Source organism: Taudactylus pleione, unplaced genomic scaffold (assembly GCF_031769625.1).
Source record: "Taudactylus pleione unplaced genomic scaffold, aTauple2 ptg000068l, whole genome shotgun sequence".
Taxonomy (NCBI): Eukaryota; Metazoa; Chordata; class Amphibia; order Anura; family Myobatrachidae; genus Taudactylus; species Taudactylus pleione.
This window is the reverse complement of record NW_028284470.1, coordinates 3,514,170-3,540,277: the sequence shown is the minus strand read 5'-3', so window position 1 is coordinate 3,540,277 and position 26,108 is coordinate 3,514,170. Positions and strand designations below refer to the sequence as shown.

The window sequence follows — 26,108 nt, the reverse complement described above, 5'->3', positions numbered from 1 at the left end:
CACCGCTATCAAAGGTTCTTACAGAGATACAATGGTCCTTTGCACAAATGCACTCAGATTCAAAATCAATAACAAAAGAAACTGATAATTTAATTTTGTTACTTTAATGTACAGTAAGGCTCTACCCTATTTTTTTTTTTAGAATGCTGACACCTTGTATACAACATAGTTTAGTTCACCTATGTTCATGCAAATGAAACTTTAGAACTTCTCTAGAATAAAAAAAGAAATGAACAGCTTTGATCGGCTTAAGCTTATTTGTATAGCCAAGCTATTTATGAATAGTGATTTGTGCTGTTATGTGGAATAACAGTGCCCTCTAGTGTTCACACTTCTATTTCTGCTAAAGATAATTTAGCATTTGATATTGTAAAAATTTAAATAGGTTTAGGACTGGTCCAAACAGGAAAAAAAATAGGTTTAGGTTTAATGTTTTCTTAATCGTGCGGATATTTAAAGTCAAGGGAGGAACATTGTTTTCTCTTGTACTGCTTTTGCGCAGTCGGCATTTAGACCGTCGGCATCCAGACTGCATACCGATTGGGATACTTAGGAAATACTGCATACAGTTGTGATAGAAACAGAGTTTGTTTTGAACCAGTGACCGTTTTTATTCTACTGTGAACTAGTATGCAACAAACATGTCATGCCATTGGCTGTATGCAAGTCTGGATTACCTTACACTTGCTCTTCACCCAGTACAGCGTAAATATCCAAAAACATGTTACTCTGAGTCATTCGCCTTGTTGAGGCCGGGCTAGGGAACCCTCTGGCTTTCCAGCTGGTGTGTTACTAGACGCCGGAGCCTCTCCACAATAGCTACAGGACATAGTCTCAGACTTGTAAATTATTATTATTATCCTTTATTTATATGGCGCCACAAGGGTTCCGCAGCGCCTCACATAGTACATAAACAAATGAGTAAACTCGTAAAACAGCGACTTACAGTACAAGACAATACAGAATAAGAACATAGTGTATAAACATTACTGCAGCGATCATAACACTCAAAAAAGCAGCAGGGCGTCAGCTACCAAGTGTTAGATGCCCTTGTGGAGAGTTTTGAGTAGATGATCGTATGAGTGAGGGTACGAGAAGCACATAAGGGAAGAGGGCCCTGCTCGTGAGAGCTTATTATACCATGTTTGTGAGCTGGGGCTACGGTAGGAATTTTGCAGGCTCTGCTCTGTATATAGGAGACATCTGTGAACATTCCTAGACTCACAGGGCTCTTGGGAGAATGACTGGAAACGAAATATAATTTTCACTGCGCATATTTCACCTTGGGTTTTGTTTTTTTATGCGTCCGTAATGAATTCCTTTCTCTTGGTTACATTCTGAATATTCCATTTAACTACATACTTTGGAATTAAATGTCGCTCTGTAAAAACACTCATGGAGTGCGCACACATGCACAGATAAAATCATTGGTTACTCAAATCTTTTATCTGTAGATCCAAATTCTTTTATTGGAATCTTGTTGGTCTTTATGGGAAATCGGAACATGATAGGTCGGCTGTAAACCCGAGGGGGAGAATTATCAAACCGTGGAGAGAGATAAAGTACCAACCAATTAGCTCCTAACTGTCACTTTACAGGCTGTGTTTGAAAAATATTTGATAAATCTCCCCCCTAGCACGCGAACAGACAGTACACGCTCTATGTGCAATAAGGCTATGCATATTTGAGTTGTCTGTGTGGTGTAGTTGGTGCTTTCAGAGTTTACGCGGCTTGTACCATCACATGACATTTGCTACACATCAGCTCAGTCAAATAAGCTCCTCGATCTTAATGAATCGCGTTTACAAATGCGTCCCCACGTGCTGGTAACTTCCTGTTTAATGTCACAGATGCCAGTTTGAGAAGGGGGAGGGGAAACGCAGCTTTGAACGCACTCCCAAAAGCAAGTAAGCGTGCACAAACCTGTAATGCGGTTCTAACATGTTACAAAACAGAAAAGCCACACATGATAAATACCAGCGAGTGCGTAGCCTCTGAGAAGTGCTCCCTTGGCTGTGCCTCCCTCTCGTCTTACACTGATGCAAGCAGAGAGGTCTGTAGTTACAGCACAGGGCTGTGTGGAGTCGTCTGTATATGTGGAAATACAGTACAAGTTGAACATTTGCCACTTAGAAACCTGGTCATTCAGAAGGTTTTGAAAACCAGAAAAGAGGGGAAAAAAGTAAATATGCCACTGTTCAGTAATGACGTTCTACGCACTGACCTGATCACTTGGCGCTTCCTGCGGTTGTCACTGTGAGGAGCACTGGTAAGCAACTTAATGGGGATGGGAATGAGGGGGCTGCATGGCCAAACACCTGTAATTTTACTATATTTTTTTGGATGGGGCTTAAAAATTCATGAGGGGGGGATTCGATCTAGAAAACCGGAAGTGATGAGCGATTCAGCGAATAGGTCACATACCTGTATTTATATGATGTCTGGATTTTCAGCAAAGCTCCGTTAAATCTTATTTTTGGGGCAGGACCCTGGAGTGTCTTCCATCCTTTCTGAACAGAAGCCAATCTGGTTGCAGTAGGCTGGGTACACACTTAGTGACCTAATGCGACACCTGATAGTGCCGATGAACGATATATTGGGCGGTCGGCACGCACTGAATGATCCGGTGAACGACCACCTCAATCTATATCGTTCATTGACCTTGCCGACGTCGGCAGCTGGGTCGCTCAATCAGCGGTACGTGCAGGCCGATGACACGATGGCAATGACCGACCAGTGGGAGTGCGTATAGTGGGTACAATCTAGATGATGTGCCTGATATGTTCGCCGGATACGCGGAAGGAAGCAGACTTATTATCCTTGTATGAAGAAAGGAACGTTCAGCAAATCTACAATGAGATTTGGAATCTGTAAATGTACTTTGGACTAGGATATGGGTTTTTTGTTGAAAGTTACTTTATTAGGTGGTATTTGGGTCATAAGTTGAACTTCCATTATAGTGTAGGCAGCGCTCCACCTCATCAACCACGGTCCGTCCTCTGTGCTTGCTCTCTTGCCCTCTGCAGCAGGTTGCCATATTAGGAGGGAGGGGCTAGCGGACCTAATTTGCAGAAATGTACCATGTGGATCGGTTGAGCCCTCTGCAGGGGCAGCAGCATTTATTTCAGCAATACTTGGTGATTTTAATCAATTTCAAAGTTAAGTTCAACATTTACAAACTTTTTTTGGGGGGTGTCTGTGTTTAAATCTCTAAAATGTTGTTGTTTAATTATAGTCTGAGGATGTCTGGTAGCAGTAAATGAGCTTTGTTTGCACAGGTACCTAGGTCCTGGAGTGTGTACGTAGTTGTGGGATATATTGGGGGTGGCTGAATAACCCCAGGAAGGAGATCCCGGAGTTATTCAATTGACCGCGCTGCTAAGTCTGACTAGAACCACTTAAGTCGGAGGATGCTGGTTATCGAGCTTAAGCTGGGTGTTTAGTCGCGGTATCCGTCATTCTCCGACTAAAGTGCCAGCACGGCTGTTAGAACCGCGCTACGCCAGAAAACTGTATCGCTGCTAGCACTTAAGTCAGGTTTCTGCCCGCAGCTAAGGAGAGTGCGAGCAGAAATTCTCTAGTCGGACTAAAGAGCGCGGTCAATTGAATAGCTCCAGGAACTCCTAGGGGCTAATTCACATCGCGCTAAATTGAAATGCCCCCAATGATGCTGATGCTCTGGTATTTCATACTGGACTGCACAACTTCTATGAAGGCAGCAAACTACTGACATCACCGAGGCCTTGGTGATGTCACCAGCAAAAAGTAAATGGATATGCTGCACGCTCTTGAATATTGTTTCATTCTACTAAATGGCTCCCTCCATTTTGGCACATCTTAATAACTGGTGTTTCAGCTCTGTCTCCTCTGGCTTCTGTTCCAGGACCATTTGAAACGGACAGCTTCACTATTATCACGGTTGTGTCTTTTTGTTTGGTTTTCCTTAAATTGTACATGGTGTTATGTACATTTTTTTAAATAAACTTAATCCTAAACATACACTCGACCACAAATTGGTAATTCTTCTCTTTTTTTTTTTTTTTCTTCATCATTATATACTTTGTATATGGTTTGCTTGATGAAGACTCGCAGGTGAGTTTTTTTTTTTTTTTTTTTTTTTTATTCCTTGCATTGCACTTTTCCAAACACTGGGGGAGATAAAGAGCCTCGTTAATGGTGCTCCAGCCAATCAGCTCCCAACTGTCATCTGTTTGAAAAAGGACAGTTGGGAGCTGATTGGCTGGAGCACCATTTATCATACACAGTGACATTTATCACTCGCTGTGAATGATAAAACTGGTTGGTACTTTGGGCCTCATTTATCAACTAATCCGCTTCCAACTGTTATTTTACAGGCTGTGCTTGGAAAATGGCAGCTGATTGGTTGGTACTTTATCTCTCTCCAAGCTTTGATATCTTCCCCCCCCCCCCCCACACTGTTTGTTCTAGTTTGGGTATTTTACTGCAGGTAGAAGTATCTTCAGTGCCTGCAGCAGTCTTATTGTATGATATATATTTTTTAAAGCTACCAAAAACACTCGTCAGACCCCAGTGGGTATGTAGCATGGTGACACACGTTTCGTTTTCAAACACTCAATATTGCTTTTAAATAATTTCCCGTGTCTGCTAAATGAGAAGAACCGTCTGCAGCTCCCGGAGTCCTCAACCAATCATTTCCATATTTACCATTTAACTTTTGGGCTTGGGCTCTGTAAGTTTTAACAACCTAAAAGAATGTCTTTCCCTAAATCTACAAATAGAAAAAGGATACTCTCTGGTCGAGATTTATGGAATAGCTGCAGTCTTTTAATGAAACCCTACACAGATGAGCAGTCGGGTCAGTTGGGACGACAGATATGGTTCTTGATTTTTAGAAGCAAGTTATTATCTACATATCATTTGGCCCCTGGGTGGCGCTGTTCTGCTCATGGCCGGAGTTGTTTTAAATTCTCTGAGTAAAACAGATAAGCTAGTGAAATATATATATATATATATATATATATATGTTATAGAAGTGCAATGAAAATAAGATCTCCTTGGACAATAAAATTCTCTGAAGGTAAAAATTCCTTTTATTGTATCCCTGGAGAGCGAGTGGTGGTTTAATTTCTGATAAATACTAGTGTTCAGAAGGTGGAACGTGCAGTTTTTAATAAGCGGTTTGTTAATAAAGGGAGGTGGGGGAATGAGTTACTGCAGTGTCACGTAACCAGATCCATTGTTTTATATATCATCTATGCAAATTAGACAGGTATCTAGAATGGCAAAGACATTTTAATTTGGTTCCACCCCACCCTCTTTTTAATTATTATTTTGTGCTAATTGCGCTGTAACATTCACCGTGGAGGAGGGGTTGTTGGATTGCTAATATAGGGCGTATACACTTGTCATAACTTATAACAGATTAACTTAATGTATGTCAGTGCGCACTGGGCCTGATTCAGCGAAGTTCGCAACTGTGATTACACACAAAATCGAGCGATTGTTGCGTTTTGCGGATGCATCGCAGTGCACGAAACGGCCACTGCGATCGCAGTGACTACGCAGACCCATCACAGAGTGATTGACGGGAAGTGCCGTTTGTGGGAGGTGACGGGGGTTGGTCGCCAAAAAGCAGGCGTGATAGGTAATTTGAACGCCGTTGCAGGGGCTTGCATAAATTATCCACTGTGTTGCCGTACGCAGCTTGTGTACTCACTGCGTGCGATGAAGTTAGCAATGTTTGAGTAATGTCAGGGCTTGTGCAAGTGTGTGTAAGGCTGCGATGGTACTCGATTGTACCGATGGTTTCAGTCTTGCTAAACATTACGGATGTGCTTAAGGTAAGGTGGGCGTCCCTGTGTAGTGCTGCAACGGCATAGTGATCGCAATGGATTAGCATATCCTCGCAGTGAGACTGCGTGCCTCATCGCAGCCGTGATCGCAGTTGTGATCCCTAGTGAATCAGGCCCTTTGTTCTTACAGATTATCCTTCTTCTTTTTTATTTTTCTATATGTACTATTTATTGCGAATGCCAGGACTTCTTAAATTCCCCTATGTGCCACATTGTGAAACATACTGAAAAATGAGCCTTTTGCACGTAATGAGTGAAATCTAAAATCTACTGAAAGGGATGTTTGTTTGTGCTTTTTTTTTTCCCTCGCTCTTCTTCAAGTCTTAAAATATGAGTTAATTGTTTTTGTGCCACTATAGATTAATCCATTTGCAATGAGACTGAAGTCTCTGGCAAGCTGGGAATTTGGGTGCCGAATGCTCCAGGCTTTCAGTGTTTATTTGAGCAGAGAATATCTGTGTTACAGTATTTATTACGCGATTGCTTTGATATTTGTATTATCATTTTTGTAGTATGACTTCAGTCGTTCTGTTCTTTTTGTGCTAGGGAATTCATTGTAGTTCATCACATCACTGATGTACCTTCTGTCTTACTATTTACCTAGACCCCCTATTACTGGATAATTGTCTATAAGGAGTTTGGGGTGGGGTGGTTGTCCTCTGGAATGAATGACATATATACATGTTTGAGAACCACAATTGGTGCAACCTGATGCCATACTCTGTGGCTTGGAATACCCCCACTTCAAACATCAGCTGTGTTTATCAGTTCCACATATAAAATCCCTAATTAGGCTTATCGATTGTTTGAGTTTGTTTATATAGTACAACCATTAAGCAGGGCTGTACATTCACATTAGTCCCTGCCCTGGTGAAGCACCGAGAAAAACAATGGGGATTGTAGTAGCCAGAGGGTATTTAACCCAACTGCATATTTTTGGACTGTGGATGGATAACCATACTGACACCCATGACCTTTTGTTCACACCGAAAGAAGTTTTCAAGGATCCGCTCAGGGGTGTATCTATAAGGGGTGCACACGGGCCCCTGGGTCCAGGGGGGGCACGCACCACACACCCTACACCCATATTACTTAAAACTTACCTCTCCGGGTGTCAGCGCTGTACAAAAAGCAGGAAAAATGGCCACCACGGCTATTTTTCCGGCGTTTTGCGCATGCACAGTAGACTCCGGCCACACTCTAGTGCCCACACTCTAGCGTCCAGGGCCCGTGTGCATGCCCGGACGGGGCATGCACACGGGCCCCCTCCTCTCTAAAGACCCCCCCCCCCTGGATCGGCTATTGTAAATTCATGATCTTTGTGTAGATCTTTGCTCCAAATTGGATGGTGACCACTGTTCTGTAATGCAAGTAAGTGCTCTTATCTCTTTCTGGAAAGGACCTTTTTATTTAATACTAGCGAATGGACAGAAACTCACTATATCCGGATTCTGGACTTGATAAATTGTTTAAAAATATATATATAGTTTATAAATATTGATTATGTTTGCCTACTAGTGTTTGATCTTCATCGTTTTTAAAATGTATCCATCTTTGTTTTTTTTAAAACTACTTTATTGTCAACATATATATTATTTTTTTTTAAATTTATTTCCTTTTTTTCTTTCTCAGTGATACTGTGATCGTCCATTTGTTGAACGTGAGTTGAACTTGGCATCCAGCATGCTCCAAAAACTGTTCCTCGCCTTCTGTGTACCACTGGCCCTTATTCTGTTAATCTGCATAGCATCTATGGATGGTAAGCATATTGCTGCTCTTGCGTTATACAGTTTGCTTGAATGCTTGTTTTGTTTCCTTGCGTATTAGATGTCAGTCTGCTTTACGTAACCTCTGAAGAACAGCTGAATGATTAATTAAAAATTAGGCAGATTAATCCACAAAGTTTTTTTTTTTTTTTTTTTTTTGTAATCTGGGGGATACAAGGGGGTTCAAATATTTGTCTGTTTTAATAATGTTCCATGATCGTTTTATAGGTTTTTTTTAAGTTGTTTTTTTTTTTTTGGTTACGTTATGTTAGGGGGAGGAGTTTGGAGATTTTGCTTTGCAAGGTACAGCCCTTCCTGGCTCATCTTCTTTGCATCCCAAAGTTATCCCTTCAGTTTGCTGCTTTTTGTCCGGTTTGGTAAGGGGTGTGACCTGTCTTATTAAGGTGGTGCGGTATGGAACGGCTCATTTTAGGTTTTATAAAGTTTGTTGGGTGCACCCTCCCTTAGTTTTGGAATGCTGATGTTCCTGGACGGGCATGACGATACTGTCCTACAATGACAGGTGTATCATAAGATGCCTCTAAAGGAGGGTGGGTCACCAGTGAATGTTGGGTGATTGAATGGCTTCTATTTTTAGTGCCGCGTGTCACTGGTTGCCACCATTCTTCTCATCACATACCTATAACTTTCCTTAAATTTTCTTGTCAAAATAAATAGCTTTTTATTGTTATGGCAAATCTGGTGTCTGGCTCTTTATTTAAGGTTTTTTGAATGTTTTTAAAGTGAAGTGGTTTTTTAAGTTAAGGCTAGGGAAGGTAAGAGGATTTGGGTACCACTGAAATCCTTAGGCTGTTAGAACGGTTCTAAATATGTACATGGCTAAATAAACTACAGCATACTCCATTGTGTGAAATGAGTAAAGTCCCAAATAGACAAACCCATAAATAATTTTAAAATGGTAATCAACAAGTCATTAACCTATTTTAATGTCCTGGGACAAAATGTATTTTCCAGAAGAAGTTTTATTTTTGGTGCTGTTAGCGCCATGATAAGCAGGAAAACAGCTGTGCAGCCGGCATTTTAGTCGAATTTCTCCTCACACTCTCAAGAGGGGGCGAGAACAGTTCATTAGTCGGACGAAACAGCGCAGTGAATTGAATAGCTCCGGGAGCTCCCTCTCTGTGCTTTTCAATTCAAGCTGAATTGAATCACCCCCATAGTAAATAGACCCCCCTAGTTATGATGTTGTTAAACAAAAAAATATATATTCACTATATCTCTGCGCAGATGACACCTGCCGAATGGCCAAGGGCCCGATATAGAGATATCGGAATAGCATATATTTATACAGTTGGGAGATTATCGGCGAACTGTGCATGCGTCACGGTCGCACTCTGCACTCTTCAAGGTACCATTGCAGAGCGATTGATGATCAGAGACCGTTTGGGAAGGTAATTTGCAGTGGCTGCAAAACAAGCAGGCGTGCTCTGGCCGTTATCGTGGCGTGCAGTAGCTTGCATCTGCAATCCCGTACCCAAATAAAGTGGTTCTGACAGCTTGGTTCAGGCGTCCATTCTACGTGCCCATAGGGCTACTCAGATAGCCGATTATCGAATGATCTGTAACGGTGGCTGTTTATTTGTATGCACTTGCTTGAATCATCGAAGCCGCCGGTTGGGCGTCTCAGTACATTTTCAGCCGGGTACAGCGTTGGCGTACTTTCACAAAGCGCCTGCCTACGGGATCAAAATGGCAAATGCATTAGTGTACACCTAAATCAGACCTAAAATACTGTGAATCTCCGATGGGTACTAAAAAAATGTTAAGCACGTAAACTATTAGTTGAGAAACATTCCTCCAAGGACATCGTGTGCTGGATTTCACAGCGTTGTTATTAACAATATATTATAAGTCTCGGATAGTCATAAAGCAATTTTCAAAAAGTTGCTCTAGTTACACGTCTTGCAGATACAAAACTGATCCACAGTGTTTCATCTGGAGAAAATGTATTTGTTTAAAAAGAAATTGTCCCTTGCTTCAGCTCTATTTGCCTGATCCCCCGACCCCACCCCCCCAGAGTCTCCGAATGCCTGAACCGTTCCCACGCTGTGCTCCTTGTGACGGGTTTATTGTGTGCTGAGTGGGTGGATTTCTCTTCTAAAAGTTTGTTTTTTTAGATGATTTGTTTTCCTGCCCTAAATTAGTGTCACATTGTCGTAGTCATATAGAATATCTCAGACCAGCCGCAACCACAGTAGACTATCGGTCTCATTATGGGGCTGTACCGCGGAAAATTTAATCTAATTTGAAAATGCCCACTTGCAGCGCCTTGAGTGATGCTTTTCCGTCTCTGGGCATCTTTAGAAGCACCATAGGTGAACCATCAACCAGCCTCCTGTAGATTTGGACGCATTTTGCTGTTCCAGCTGCTTACAGAGGACGGAGGGGGCGTGCAAGGGATTGCAGAGTATGGCAGGGGCGTGCTCACACACAAGCAACTCGACCGGACCACTAAAAAAGACACAAGTGCCTGCCAGGGGAGGTACCATTTGGCTTGCTCAATTCCTAATATGCAAAATATGCACTGAAGATGATTGTCTGTCTGCTTTTGATTGGCTGTGAGAGCCTTGATCCTAATGGCGTATTTATAATCGGTGCAGGCCGCACCCATATATAGTTATATTTACCTCTCTGCAGTCTCCCAAGTGCTGAAAAGCACTTGCTCGCTATCTCATTTGCCATTTATTTTGGGGTGCAGGATGGTTTCCCCACTCTTTCATGCTCTTCTACTAGGTTGCTTTTCGTAGAAACGTCACGAACCTTTGCCGAGAGTACTGCAAACTGGCATTTAAATTGAATCTCACATTTCTTGGAGGTGCACATTCTCACTATATACGCGAGTTTCCTGAAACAAACTCTTTCACAGACTCTCTTCTAATTGAATTGACCCCCATAATGTCCCAACGGGGGAAAATTGCTTTTTAGTACGATCAATATAATTCTAGAAGATCTGACTATTGCACGGCACAGGGTTTTTTTTCTCACGGCTGTTCATGGTCGTGTGCTGAATTATTTATGTGGTTCTTTTCAGATTGATAATTTGATGCGTTGCCTGATATTATTATGTAAGCTTTTGTGTTCTCTCTGCTTAGAGAAATTGTGTTGAGGTTAAATGCAGAGTTGTCCATTTATACTGGAGATAAAGCATATGTGCAGAGGAAGCCGCTCGTATCGACACCATTAGCAACGACAAAACCATTTAGCTTGACTGATTCCGAAGAATGATTTTGTGTCACAGGCTTGGAAATTTCCTGGCTCATGTACACGTGTTGGATAAAGATTAATCCTCGCTATTCCACCAAAGCCAAATCCACTCTTGGCACACACCGCTATGCGCATAATTGTCATACGTGTGTTTTGTGCTATATGCAAAACGGTTTTCTCACATTACCCACAATTCACTGTTCAGAGACGCTAAATTCAGTATTAAACTTTTTTTTTTTTTTTTTGGTGCTGCTTTGTTTAAACAATAGTTACCGGTGTTTTGTGTATTGCTGACAGGTTTGTGGCTCTTACACAGTGAGGCGCCCAAACTACCGTCTTCCAATCGCATTAACCACCCCACCGAAAACATGATCTCTAAATTAAACGTGCAATATCTCAATTGCTTCAGTATTTCAGAAGGGCAAGACCCATTTTAAGAGTGAGTGATGGTTGTCTGTGTTGTTTTTTTTTTCCCAAAAAATTTAGTTGAAGCACCATAATAAATCGTTATAGCCAAGGTATAGTAGTAATGCCTGCTTCTGTTTGTCACGCAATATAATTCCAAAAGTTGCACTGTGGCATTCGGGCGAAAATTCTTCTTGGTTTTACCTGCGATAAGTATAGAGAAAAATGGTGTAATCTGCCTGTACCTCAAGAAAAGGCAAAGTGATAAAGGGTAACATAATAGAAGTGTGTTAATGGCCCTAATGTATTTGGGGTTCTTTAATTGGGGACGATTCAATTCAGTGCGATGTTGAATTGCCGCGGGAGGGAGCTCCTGAAGCTATTCAATACACCGCGCTGTTTGGGCGCGCTAAGGATATCTTCTCGCACCCCCCTGGGGATGTGAGGAGAAATCTGACCAAAGTGCCGGGCGCGCAGCTGTTTTCTGCATAGCCCAGTGCCAACAGCCGCGCCCCTGGCACTTTGGTCAGAGAATGCCGGTTTATAAGGGTGTTAAGGCGCGAGAAGCGGCATTCTCCGACCACACAGCGCACTGAAATTAATGGCTCTGGGCGCTATTAAATTCGTGTTGAATTGAATTGCCCCCATTGTGTCATATGGCTGTTTTTTATTCATATTTCTTAAACAGTCAAATAATAGAAAACAAGTGGGGGGTTTTTTGCCAAATGTTTTTAATTTGGGGGTGCATAAAAATGCCTACAAGTATATATTTGTGTCATTTAAAGACACTTTTTATAAAAAAAAAAAAAAAAAGTTCAAACCCTGCCTCTAACACCCACCTGCAATCTTAAAAACACCCGTTGCATTAATACAGCGCCCCCCCCCCCCCGCCCAATATACCTGTCCCACATCAATGTGCCCATTTTCCTGCACTTTGCACTTTTTCAACCCAAAAATGACATGTCCTTATTGGCCACAATAAGCTAATTTTAAACATTTATTTTTACCTAAAGGGTGTCCCTAGTGGTTCTGATATTTTTTACATTTTTGAAATGGGGATTTTCCACAACTCTTCACCTGCTCAGTAGGTGGTGAAAGCTAATTTGGTAAAACTGCATGTCAAAATTCGCACCCGCCAAAACCACGGCTATTAGGATTGCGGGAGAGGTATAAATTTGCAGGATAAGCCGTTTCGCGAAAAAGAGTACCCGACAAAGTTTATAGTATATCCAGTTTTTGTTTACTGGCCTTTACCTATTATCGAGACCTTCATGATTTCTGACTATGCTAGATTATCTAACCAATATCAGGCAGTGGCGGGGCTTTTTTCACAGTTCTCTACCGTGCTGCAGTGCCAAATAACTTTGTGTACTGTATGTAAAAATGTTTTTTTCTTCTTATTCGCCCATCACCACTGTTCAATCCGACAACACCCTAATCCACACTCCATTATAGTTCCCTACACTCTAACCAACACGACCTTCCCCATGTATTTTTTTTTAAATTATCAGCAGACCTCTTTAAAGTCTGGATTTCCCAAGCTCAAACCTCAAGATGCCTTAACAGTCCAGGTTTTAAGGATATCCATGCTAGTGCACAGATGACTAAGGTACTAATTAAGGCACCTGTGCTTAATCTTTGACATCTTTAAAATCTGGACTGTTAGGCTGCATTGAGGACAGAGTTTGGGAACCGCTGCCCAAAGTCATTCATCCCCACATAAGCCTACTCATTACTAAAATTGTTTGACGCCGGTCAGAATACAGACAGCGGCATCCTAACAGTGAGAATCCTGGCTCCCTTAAGGTAAGTACCCTAACCCTCCCCCTCTCCCTACCGTAACTCTAACCCTGTCTTCCCCGTGCCTAACCCTAACCTAACCCTAACACCTAACCCTCCCAATACTTACCTTCGGGATTCTGGAGCTGGGATGCTGACTACATCCCACTAAAATTCATTGTACAACAAAACACTGAGGCCAAATACAGAACACGGAAATCCAGTGCTTCCAACTTTCACTGAACCAGAATGCTTTGAGGCACACTATGTGGCTTCAATTAAAAAACTAATATCTATATGTATACTGTTGAATAGATTGGTAGTAATGTTAATTACTGGGATTTAGGGGATTACTGTACACCTACTTTGCAGACTTCATAAACTTACTTGGCAATCTTTCTCCCTTTCTTCCGCCATACCCTGTAACGGGAATGGGAGGGGGTGTAGACTATTGGAATGTCCATTTAAAAAAAAAATAATAAAAAAATTAAATTATGCATGAAGTATTTATGAATGACTTGACGCTATTTTTTTTTCTTTTAATCAGAATTGTGGTTAAATCTCTACAGATTTTTTAAAGTGTATTAAATTAAATGTGCAGATACATATTAAACCTAATGTGTCCCCATTAACATCTGTATATATTTTAAGGCACACCTTTCTAAAATGCGGTTAATTTTTTTTTTTAAATTTGTTATGTACGTATGAATTGGTGCTGATGTCATTGGGCAAACATCGAGGCATGGCATGTTAGTTATTTGTTGACACTGCAGGTCATGCCCCTGCATAATTTCACCAGCCCTTACAGGATTTCTGTTAACCTGAAGACTCCAAGTCTGACATTCAGTCTTTATGCTCTGCAAGGTAGACCGTAAGTGTCGCCGTAAGATGACTGCTGTCCTCAAAAGGAACAAGACCAAGTTTAGTGATGTATATACAGCTCAGATAATGTATTTCAGAAAATTAGCTCAGAGGTTTTGCATTAATCTAAAAAACAAATAATAAAGGTGAATTTTATTTACTTCCGATTTGGAAAGCTATTTAACCCAATGTAAATAGTGTTTTAGGAAGTGACCGTTGGCACAGTTGAGCTGCTTTTATTTGCATGATGAGCAAAATCCTATATTGAGCAGAACCCCTTCCCCCTTCCTCCCCACCCAACCCTATGCTGACGAGACCTCAAACAAGGAAGAACAGCCTCCGGGTGGATTTGTGTTTGCAGTTCCCAATGTCGTTCATAATCCTCAGTTTGTCAAGCACTTAAATGGGGGTCAACTGTTCATGTAAGTGGTGGTATAGACATGACAGCTCTTTGGGTAATGTTGCTTGTTTTCTCCTAGTTAATATAATAGGCAGGTGTTTAATGAAGATTTTTCTAAGGTTCTCACTAAATAACAATTGTAGGAAACTGTATCAAACATTTTTGCCTAGAAAGATAAACTTGTCCACTTTATCTCTCTTGAAGGTTTGATACCTCTCCTCAAGGCTTGAATTTTTTTTTTACTGTATTTTAATGAGGATACATATTTTATGTACATTTTTTTTTTCCTTTCAGTCTTGAATGTCCTATTGCCAAACAAAATGTAAATTTCATGTCATTTCCTATAGCGCAGTCCCCGCCAGGAAAACCTAATGTGACCGAAAGGTGCAGATCTTATGAGATGGAAACATTTACCTGTTGGTGGGAGACGGGATCTGATGGTGGGCTTCCAACCAACTATTCCCTGATATATTGGACAGAAAAGTAAGCTACATTTATCTTTTGGTTGTAGCCTGCATGGGATTTTTTAATAACTCTTTCCAGGACTGGAAATGTGTCCTGTCTGAATAAATTGAGTGAGAGAAAAACGTCCGTCTAGAACAGGTACCATGATTGCTTTTCCTAAATTTGTCTTTCTCTCTGATCTTTTATTGCAAAAAAATCATCCCAACATGTTTTGAGGATGTTGTGGTCATTCACGCTTCGTGTTTGGAATGATGTTTTTTTTCATTTTATCACTTTTCACTCAATTGCAGCACACGCTTACACTGCTTGGGTGTTGAGATTTTTATGAAGGACTCTTGAGTTTTACATTTCGTCATATTTTCTGGTTTTAGCAATTTTAGAATTTTTTTTTTTAATTTTAAAATTTACTAAGCGTCGGGTTCTAAACCCCGGCAGTTTGGTGGCGGTTTTGCTATTCGCAGATTTACTAAGGCCAAAACCACCGTCAAAACACATTTTAGAATAGAATAGAAAAGGGCTGTCATTTAGAAACCGCTGCAAAACCGCCACACAAACCCCCGAGGTTTAGAACCCGCCGTCAAACCGCCACCAAATCGCAGGGGGTTTGGAACCCGCCGCTTAGTAAAGTTTGCCCTATGTACTTTTTCAAAGTGTCCACCATATTGGTGATTGCCTTATGCTCCTGGATCGTAACCTAATAGAGATTTGTATTCTGCATTATAAATGATCTACTTTTAGGGCCGTATTCAATTATAGCCACTAATTGAATACGGCTCTTAGTATCTTATTGTGAAGATCTTTTATGTGAATGTCTCCAAAGTACCCAAACTGCATATTCTCTGAGTAGGTATCGTGACCCTCTATGTGTACCACCAATACTCTGTAGGTGCAGTGGTGTGTGTTATCGCTACACCCCTATTGTTCCCCCACCCCCGTAGTACGTCTGCAAAAATTGCCCACTTAAATCCCCCTTAATTCCTTTGCAACAGTTTGCGCTTTGCCCTGTTTTGTCATTTTTATTTCCACACTGATCTACCTGTTGACCAGCGCTGAGTGCTACAAAGCCGCCACTACTGCGCACAAAAACGCCCAGCAATTTAAAAATGGCATCTGTACTGTTGCCGTATATAGGCATTTTGCCCTCCTTAAATGCCCTGAATTCCTCATATATGAGCCAATTGACTTCTGTAAGTGTTTTGTGTTTCAAGTGTCTGTTTTATTCCAGGAATGACGCACATTCGGAGTGTCCAGACTATCACACCTCGGGTCCCAACTCCTGCTACTTTGCTCATTCTTCCCTCTGGATATACTATTTTGCCTACGTGAAGGCAACAAATGCGCTTGGGTCGAACTTGTCTGAGATCTATCAGTTTGAGGTAGTTCACATAGGTAAGATTTATATTTATTTTTATCTCTGCACCCTAGAAAAAAAAACCCATAATGACACAACTGGACGAGAAATATCAACTGCCCCCGTGATACGGCCCTGGGAGCATATTTACTGAGCGTCTGGTTCTAAAACCCGGCGCATCTGATCCTGTTTATGCTCGAAATTTATGAGAGCAGTGATTTTACTAGCAAAACATTGCCCTTTTAAATTTCGGGCATAAAGACAATCGAAAGGTGGTTTTAGAACCCAACACTTGGGGGTATATTTACTAAAGTGCGGGTTTTTAGAACTGGAGATGTTGCCCATAGCAGCCAATCACATTCTACTTAACAATTATCTAGCTCCTTCTAATAATGGCTAGAATCTGGATGCTATGGGCAACATCTCCAATTCTAAAAACCTGCATTGCATGTAAATGGGTCCAAATTACATGATTTTAGCAGTTGTTGTTAAATTTATTTAAATTTTTTTTTTTAAGGAATTCAAAATCGAACCAAAACATTACGTACCAAAGGTTGTTTTTGACAAAACCAAATGATGAATTAGAACCAAAAACAAAACACAGGGGTCCACACACATCTCTAATTTAATTTAAAGTAGTCTATTCAGACTTCTGCACGCTCATTGAAACTGAAAGCCCGGACTAGTGTTTTAAAAATGAAAACTAGATTTAAAAAAAAAAACTTTACAAAAAATGTAAAAAATAAAAATTACAATGTTTATTTAAAGAATAATTTTTTCAAAAATGTATTTTTAAGCTGTTATTGCCATCTCAAGATAGCTATGATAGAAACGGTATTGCAGCATTACTTGTAGCGCCACAGTACTTGAAAAATAGGCTTTACCATGTAACGGCAATGCATATATTTATACTGCAGGCTGGGTTAACCGCTGGCGATAGTAGTGGGATTACCTTTTGCATAGGATAAAGTGCTAAAAAGCCCTAATGTTGGCAAAATCAATCGTTATCACCAGTTGGTAGATAAACTCCCTGGTGTCCTCATGATGGAAAAGGGATGCGGTCCTATTACTGACTGTGGGGATTCCGGTGCTCAGAATGCCGTCTCCGGAATCTGACACCTGTCAGAATCCCGACACTGGCATCCTGAAGGTAAGTAGCAGGGTTGGGGGGAGGGTTAGGATTAGGCACCAGGAGGAGGGTTAGGTTTAGGCATCGGGGAGTGGGAGGGTTAGGATACGGCCCGACAGGTGTCTGTATCCTAACCCTGTTAGAATGCCGGCGTCAGGATTTTGTCCACCAGGATCCCGAGCGATGGAACCTAACCCGTTATAAATATCCATGGTTTAAACACAAGGGGACTGATCGGGAACAGTGTAGTTCGTCTGTTTTTTGCCGGTTGTACGTCTGCCTCTTTATGCAAATACCGCTATAAGCTCTTCCCTGGTGTACATCCGTGCTTCTGAATGTGCAAGCGTCTTCAGATGCCGCAATCATTCCTGGTGCATATTTAGATATAACCATTGGTCGCATCATCGAAACGTGTGCCAGCCCCACGCTGGCTGTAGATTGTAAAGTATGCCAAGCCACAACCACTTCAGCAAAGGCTCGCAACACTCCCATAAGATTGACCATCTCCGTGCATCCACAAAGCCACCGCAAGGAACAGGCAAAAAAAATTTAAGACCTGTCTGAAACTGTCTCATTCGCAGCTGCAGCTCTGTGTGCACGATCTCTGGACGCGTGCGATTTTAGATGCATGCGTAGTAAAAAAAAAATCAGTTGCAACAGACAACGGCAGTGCGCCTGACTCAGAATCGGGCACAATAACGGATTGAGGCTCAGTGTGTCAAATTTCCATTGTGGTGAACAAATATAGAGCGTTATCTGATGTGAGCGGTAAGGGGGCTTTACTTTCGGTTTCCCCAAATCTGGCATGTGCTTAGGGTCACGTGACCCCAGTGACGTTGCCGGGGTTTAAATCTTCAAGTTATTAAGTAGGCATCCAAGACCAGTTGGCACCCCTCTGAAGTTTTCATCCAAATCCATCCAGTGGTAGGCCCAGAACAGGCTCCCTGGGCAAAGCCCAACATACACAAACGGGAGGTCCGACTGGGACCTCAAACCCCTAGTGTGTCTTCTGGGATCCAATGTTACCACTCTGAAGTTTTCCTTCAAATCTATCCAACGGAAGGCCCAGAACAGGCTCCCCGGGTCAAAGTTCCACCCAGCGTACACCAACAGGAGATCCAACTGGAACCCTAAAACCTGGACCACCTCGTGTTTGTTTCATCCCAATCTGTGCAGGGGTGTCCAAATGCATAACCAGACAGACAAACAACCAAACCAGTGATTTTTATATATAAGATTATATTTGGTCCACATTTGTTTTGCTACACTCAAATTTATACCCAAAATTAAATTGCCAATTAAATGCAGTTAAAATCTATTATTACTACTTCTTCTGTTTCCTGGAATTGCAACGCGTTTCTCCAGCCGACATTTTGGTTTTATTACATCACAACTTAATAAGGGCGATATCCTTTGTGAAATATCCATTCTGGCTGCAATACATCAACTACAGTTCAACTTCATAATTCTATTTCAGAAGAGCAACAGACATAGTGTGTCTTTTTGAATAGAGAGGGTTTTTGAAACCGATGGAGAAATGTGTCTGAAAAACTCTAAATTTCATATTGCCTTCTCCTTTAAAAGTCAGACTTGTATACTTCTGCATTATATCTTCTTTCCTTTTTTTTTTTTTTTTTGCTAAAATAAATCCTTTACCTCAGCGCTAATAATATCCAACACTCATGTGTAATTAACTTAATTGTTAACCAGCTGCAGATCCTATTGTTGGGGCCTGTGAACACCCATAAAAATACTATAAGAAAAAAAGAGGGAACTGCGCTAATAATAACCAGATTGTAAATTGTGAGGTAGCAGAAATTGAAAATGGTCACGACTCCGTACATTAAAAAATATATTTGTATTTATTTAATCACATAAAAAGTATCAATGTGTGTATATATTAGCAATAACATATAATTTGATGAATATCCGCTATTAGTTATATATAAAACGGTATAATGCATATTCCTCTGAAAAATCCCCTAAAAGGATTTGAATATGGTGATGTTGGGTCCAATTTAGTAAAATACTGCAACACTGTCCATATGTATCATATGAATAGAACAGGCTATTAAGTCACAAAGGGGTCTATTTACTAAGCAGTGTTAGGAGACAGAGTGAAAAGTGATAAGGTGCCAGCCAATCAGCTCCCAACTGTCATTTTTCAAACACAGCCCGTGAGATGACAGTTGGAAGCTGATTGGCTGGCACCTTATGACTTTTCACTCTCTCCTAACACTGCTTAGTAAATAGACCCCATAGAATGGTGACACATAGTACCTACGGAAAACTGTAGTCTGTGTATCCTGGTCAAATTACTCTAGAAGATTAGTCTCCGATACGTCTTTCAGCGCCAGCCTGAGCCGGGCTACACTGCCACCAGCAGTCTCTCTGTGTCCCGTGCTTATCGGCTGTAGAGGCCGTAATTCAAATGTCGGAGCAGTTTGCAAGGTTACTTGTCGCACAATATGGGTGCCGTCAATCAAGGGGTCCTCTGACTAACTAGTTTCACCTCTTTAGCTGAGGCTTTTTAAATTTTTTCTAAATTTAGTCTTTATTCCTTGTAGTGAAAACGTATCCTCCGAGAAATCTGACCCTTGCGTACGAGGGCAACAATTCCAGTTTACCCTATCTGCTGGTGAAATGGATCCCGCCTCTGAAGGCTGATGTTAAAGCGGGCTGGCTGACACTTAAGTATGAGGTGCGCCTGAAAGATGAGAAAAAGCAGGAATGGGAGGTAAGCAGATATTTGAAATCCTTTAAAAAGAATACTTGGGCCACGTGTGTGAAATTTTGTCTGGCAGAGACCTCTGCTGATTCTTAATTTTATTTATTTTCATAACATGATGCAGACCACATTAGTGCCTGCAGTAATCGATCAGATGTTAAGAGTCTGGTGTTGTGTGGGTAATGCCATATATCTAGTTACAACAGGTGCTTGATGAGTAGAGAGGCTCAAAAATGTCGGACTTGGCTGCGTTTCATCCATATGAAGAGGCATGAACATGTTCAGGGCCCTAAGTAGGGGTGCCCGCTGTCCAGGGCGCCTGACTGAGGTGTCTGGCAACTTTGCCGCCCTGTGGCACTGGCTTACAACCTGAAGAGCCGCAGGGCTCATACTTATGACACGCCCAGTGCTCTGCTCAATGGTCCCGCCGCCTCTATGACATCATGATGGCACATATGAGGATGGACCAGCCCAGGGCGCAATACCTCCCTGTAACGGCACTGAACATGTTCATGATCGGTCGCCAATTGACCTCTATTTGACTTTGGTTCTAGAGAATATAGATTGTAAGCTCTGGGACAGGGACTGATGTGAATGATTAAAACACTCTGTAGCGTAAGATGTCCATTTTTGTGCTTTTCTTATTTTGGATGTATGCTTACTCCACGTTTACTTCTCTCTTTTTAGAACCACATTGTCGAGGAACAAACCAAGTTGAAGGTTTTTAGCCTAACGCCTGGAGAGAGCTACGCAGTAGAGGTTCGCTGCAAGCCGTACAGTGGACATTGGAGTGAGTGGAGCGAGGAAAGTTATATCCAAATCCCTGGAGGTATGCATATGGCGCGGAGGGTGACATTGGTCCCGATGGTTTGCATGCAACTCGGATGTTTGAAGTTCTGCGCAGGGTATTTACTACGCACGTGCAGATCTCCTTGCGCTCGCCCGCAAGCCGTAGCCTGACTGTCAGCCGTTTGCAGGTTGCGTCAGGCAGCGTAGCAGAAAATGGGGTTGTGTTGGCCCTGTTTCCTGGGTGTGCTGAAGCCAGTGGCTGCGTCCTTGTACCCAGCGTCACTGGCTTCTGCTCCATGAAAAACAACGATCAACGGTGACCGAGTGATCAGATGCTGCGACCTCTGTCGCAGCAGCGAATCGCAGAAGCCGGCAAGAGGCGTCTATTTGCACAAGGCGCCTCCTGTGTCATTAGCATATTTTAACATCACTGCTGCATCCAAAGAGACAGCTGCGATGTTAATAGCATACATCTCGGAATTGGGCCCATTGACCTTTAGATATTGATGATAATTATGTATGTTGCTTATTCATTACTCTAAAAATTATGCTGTTCCTTCAAAAACAAATGTGCGTTTTGTATCAAATTACAGCGTGATGTTGTGGTGTACAACATTTTTGTTTTGTAATGAAATTTTCACCAAATGTCAGCAACAACCCATGCAATCCACACATGCAAAGACATTAAACCCTAAGACCACTTATGGAAAGCTTCAGAAAGACCTGGAATTAGCAGGTACAATTGTAATGCACTCAACTGCCATGGCTTGTATGCACTCTCACCACGCAAGACTCCATTGCTGAAGAAAAAGCATATTGTAGAACGTCTAAAGTTTGTTGCACAACATTTGGGCAAGCCTGTGAGATACTGGGAGAACATAGGCCCTGATTCAGAGCTCGCTCTGAATCAGGGCTGGGCTATTTTTTATTTTTTTTTGGAACGGCCTCCTGGCCGCTCGTATAGCTGTGGGTGACCACCCACAGCTATAGCGAGCGGCCAGGAAGATGGTCGCGATGGTCAAGATCATCGCGACCATCGGGCTTGCGATGAGACCCTTGTGGTAGGGTCTCGTTGCCGCAAGCCCCAGAGAGATTTCGGCTCTAACAGAGCCAAAATCTCTCCCACTGACATCACTTGTGATGTCTGTGGGGCCGGCCCCAGATGGAGGCGTTCACATGGGAAGGCCTCCGTTTGGGCAGCCACTCCCCCGGCCCGCCCACCAAAGGGGGCGTGCTGTCACTCAACATCGACAGCACGCCCCCTTTGGTACGAGACCCGGAGCGACGGCTTGCCCGTCGCTATCCGGGTCTCTCACATGCGCACAACGGAGCCGGCTCCGTCGTGCGCATGCGCTCTGGGCCACCATTGACCCGGTTGCGAGCGCTCAGCTCTTGCAACCAGGTCTGAATCAGGCCCATAGTCTGGCCAGATGAGACCAAAATGTAACTCTTTTGATGCCATAATACACACCATGTTTGAAGGAGAAATGGCACTGCACATCACCCCAAAAATACCATTCCAACAGTGAAGTTTGGAGGTGGGAACATCATGGTGTGGATCTGTTTTTCAGTATACGGTACTGGAATACTTCATATCATTTGAAGGAAGTATGAATGGAAAAAATGTACCGAGACCTTCTTGATAAAAATCTGCAGCCATCTACCAGGATACTGAAGATGAAACGAGGGTGGACATTTCAGCAAGACAATGAACCCAAACACACAGCCAAGGACACTCAATTGGTTGTAGAGAGCGAAAATAAAGCTGCTAGAATGGCCCAGCCAATCACCTGACTTGAATCCAATTGAAAATCTATGGAAAGAATTAAAGATCAGAGTTCATAGAAGAGGCCCACAGAACCTTCAAGATTTGAAGACTGTTTGTGTGGAAGAATGGGCCAAAATCCCACCTGAGCAATGCATGCGACTAGTTTCTCAATACAGGAGGCGTCTTGAAGCTGTCATTACCAACAAAGGCTTTTGTACGAAGTATTAAGTTTCCGTAAGCGTGTTCAATACTTTTTCCCTGTGTCATTTCACAGTATTACATGTAACATAATTTATGGACCACTATGGTTTAGTTTCTTTGCATGGGTTGTTGCTGACATTTTTGGTGAAAATTTAATTACAATAGCCCCATTATTTGCTGAGAAAAATGTTGTGTTCAATGCTTATTTTACCCGCTGTATATATGCTGATTAATGTGCCAGTGCAGTGTTATTGTTACTAATGAATACCTGTATTTATTTGTTACTGTTTAACTCATTTGTAAGCTAATTTAAAAAAAAAAGTTAATACTATACCAGCAGACTTCTGCATTCTGTCCATTAAACCAACAATAGTAGTTGAATATTCACATTTTATGATTAGCTATAAAAAAAATTCCCTGTTTTTATTGCCTAGATAATTAGAGCTGATGTGAAAAATACTTTTTAGTTTAGCCTAGAATGGTATCAGTTGTGGTATGGTTAAAAGCAGGAATCATTTATTTTTACTCAAATCGTTCTAGTAAGTGTGAGAAAACAAAAATCTCACAAATAGACAGGCTGATGATGTTGTGACCATATGATTAATGATGGCTACAATAAGGAAAAAAAAATTAAGCATATGGTATGCATTCACTTTAAGTGCATAGCACCTTTAATTTATTATACGGATTAAAACCCGCACAGTCCAACCCTTTGTTAATGTGATGAATGTATGAAAGAAAACTGACTGTTTTATAGTGTAATGATTTATCACTTTTATTATTTATTTTTACACTTCCATGAAATCAAATTACAATTAAAAGAGAACAAAACAATCTGACTTAAATTAACAAGAAAAATAAGAAAATTCTTTCCAGGTCATTTAGCAGTGGTTTGACATTGTTACATTATTTATTGGTGAGAAATAACCCTATATTCTAGAACAAGTATATTTATTGAACAATTACATGGAACATATTTATCCTGTGGTATTTCTCTCTTCCCTTCCCTACTCCCATATAGAACATTATCCACCTCTTAACTGCCATGTAAATGATACCACCATGGTATCACCAACTAGCTGGTACCACCAACTGGATAAACTTTATGTAATTAAATAATAAAATACAATTAAACTTTTTTTTTTGGTAATTCTTTCTATTAATATGTGAAACACAAGTTTGCATTCAGGCCAAGCTTTTTTTTTTTTTTTTTCTTATCAAAGCCACTAAAATGTTTATTGCGTTCTCCCTTTAATCCACTAAAATTACACTCTTCATCAGAGTGATCCTTTAAGGAGTATTGGGAGATGACCGCTATCAGTATAACTGTAAATTAAATATTTCTATAAGAAATGGCTAGCAGGGTGGTTAGATAATCTGAAGTCCTCTATACCTAAACTTAAAATGGTAACTGCCATATTGTGACTCTTTCTGTCCAGGTGTGAAGAAGCGAGATCTGATCCTTTGGCTATCCATCGGTGTACTGTCCGTCATCATTTGTTTGACTATGATTTGGACAATGGCGTTAAAAGGTTGCAGGTAGCTACTTTTGCGTCACAGTGTAGATATATGCATGGGTGCGATGATATTGAGGAAAGCTAAATGTTGATGAAAACAGTGTTTTGTATCAGTGGATACATGTTACTTTAATATATTCATCTAACAAGACTGGTCATGTTAGGGCTATGCTGCCAGAACAATTTTTGTTGTTTTCACTAGGGTGAACTTTTTTTCATTCATGTTATAACATTCATCCATCCATACATACAACACAATACCTACCTTTAAAGATGAGCCATAACATAGCTAATGCCATCTTCATTTAATGAGAATATAGTGTTGGTGGCAGGACTCCACAGTAGTTCACACATTTGTGTTATGCATTGTGTCATTCTTTTTAGTAAAATATCTTCTATTATCTTTGCCTTTTCTCCAGTTGGGTATCTTGTATCTGTCCTCCTGTTCCGGGACCAAAAATTTTGGGATTTGATACCCAGCTCCTTAAGGTAATTGTTGCTTTTCTGTGTCCGACATGTCCTGATTTTATTTACATGTTTAAAAGCTATTCATATTTTTTTCATTTATTTGTATAGTTGTGATTTGTATTTGTTTTTCTATATATTTATTAGTTTGATCTATTCTGCTTGTGATGAAATACATTTTTGCTAAGGAGGGGACCTCTGGAAAATTATATTTACATAGCAGCCCTGCGAGTTAGCGCCCCATCCACTGGGTGTTTAGTACATGGCACAGGTTCTGCTGACACTGCACATCTACCTACAAACAGATCTGTTTCAGCAAGCTTTGTCTTCATCGGTGCAGGGCAGTGTGTTCAGGTTTGCAGAGTCTTGGTGTAATTTTTCTCCTAGGGTGCATTATTTTATTTTTTTTACCTATTACCAGTTATTTATATAGCGCACACATATTCCGCAGAGCTTTACAGAAAATTTTGGCCATTCACATCAGTCCCTGCCCCCAGTGGAGCTTACACTCTATATTCCCTACCACATGCTCAAGCACACTAGGGTTAATCTTAGTTTGGAGCCAATTAACCTGCCAGTATATTTTTGGAATGTGGAAGGAAACTGGAGCACCCGGAGAAAACCCCCGCATACACGGGGAGAATAAACAAACTCCACACAGTTAGAACCGTAGTTTTTGCCTGAATTTTGCACTGTATTGTGCATGCAGCCATATTTTACAGAAAGGTTCCACAATAAATAAGCCATGTCTCACAACATCAGAAAATTCTATGTATGGTCATGGCCAAAAGGAGGCATTGCCATGTCCTTTTCGTGGAGTGTTTTTGCCATGTACCACAAACTTTTTTTTTTTTTTTACACCCAATATATCGGCAAAATGGAGCATTGTGCCGATAAGTTGTTGATGCATGGACCCTTCAGTCCTGATAATCAGCACTTTCCCATATAAATTGGAACAGTTGGGAGAGATGTAATAAACTTTTTGGAGCAATTCTACTTTCTAGTTTGGTGTTCTTTTACCTCCTTTTTTTTATTTAGAGACAAATTTTCAGAGCAGAACCATTCCATTTTAAGGAAATTTAGTTTGTTCACTGCATACTCTGCACCGTACCAGCCAATCATGTCAACATAAATGATGCCACCTTTTAGCACAGAGGATGTGAGTTTATAGTAACCATGTGTTTTATTTTCAAAGGTATCAGTAGATGCCTATTTGTCATGTGGCCTCATCCACCAGTATCCTGTTCCATTTCAAATGTTGAACGGAAGAGACTGATACTCAAACATCTGTTTTTTTTTTATTATGATGTAACCCGTTTATGAAGCTGGTGTGTCTCTCCACATAGATCCATGATTTCTGCATTGGTCTCCTCCTTGGTTTCATCTCTCGATAATGGGAATGGAGAAGAACTATAGAGGGAGATG

The 26,108-nt window shown here is 41.3% G+C and overlaps 1 protein-coding gene across 1 annotated transcript in view; it reads left to right on the top strand.

Moving 5' to 3' along the window:
- The window catches only part of PRLR (prolactin receptor), a 41,281-nt gene that overhangs the window by 5,129 nt on the left and 10,044 nt on the right, over positions 1-26,108 (top strand). The window contains exons 2-8 of the mRNA XM_088466967.1: positions 7,467-7,593; positions 14,618-14,753; positions 15,961-16,124; positions 19,783-19,952; positions 20,631-20,772; positions 24,141-24,240; positions 24,638-24,707. Of these exons, the coding sequence (XP_088323093.1) occupies positions 7,518-7,593; positions 14,618-14,753; positions 15,961-16,124; positions 19,783-19,952; positions 20,631-20,772; positions 24,141-24,240; positions 24,638-24,707 (858 nt within the window). The 5' untranslated portion in view covers positions 7,467-7,517. The remainder of the gene's footprint in view (positions 1-7,466; positions 7,594-14,617; positions 14,754-15,960; positions 16,125-19,782; positions 19,953-20,630; positions 20,773-24,140; positions 24,241-24,637; positions 24,708-26,108) is intronic.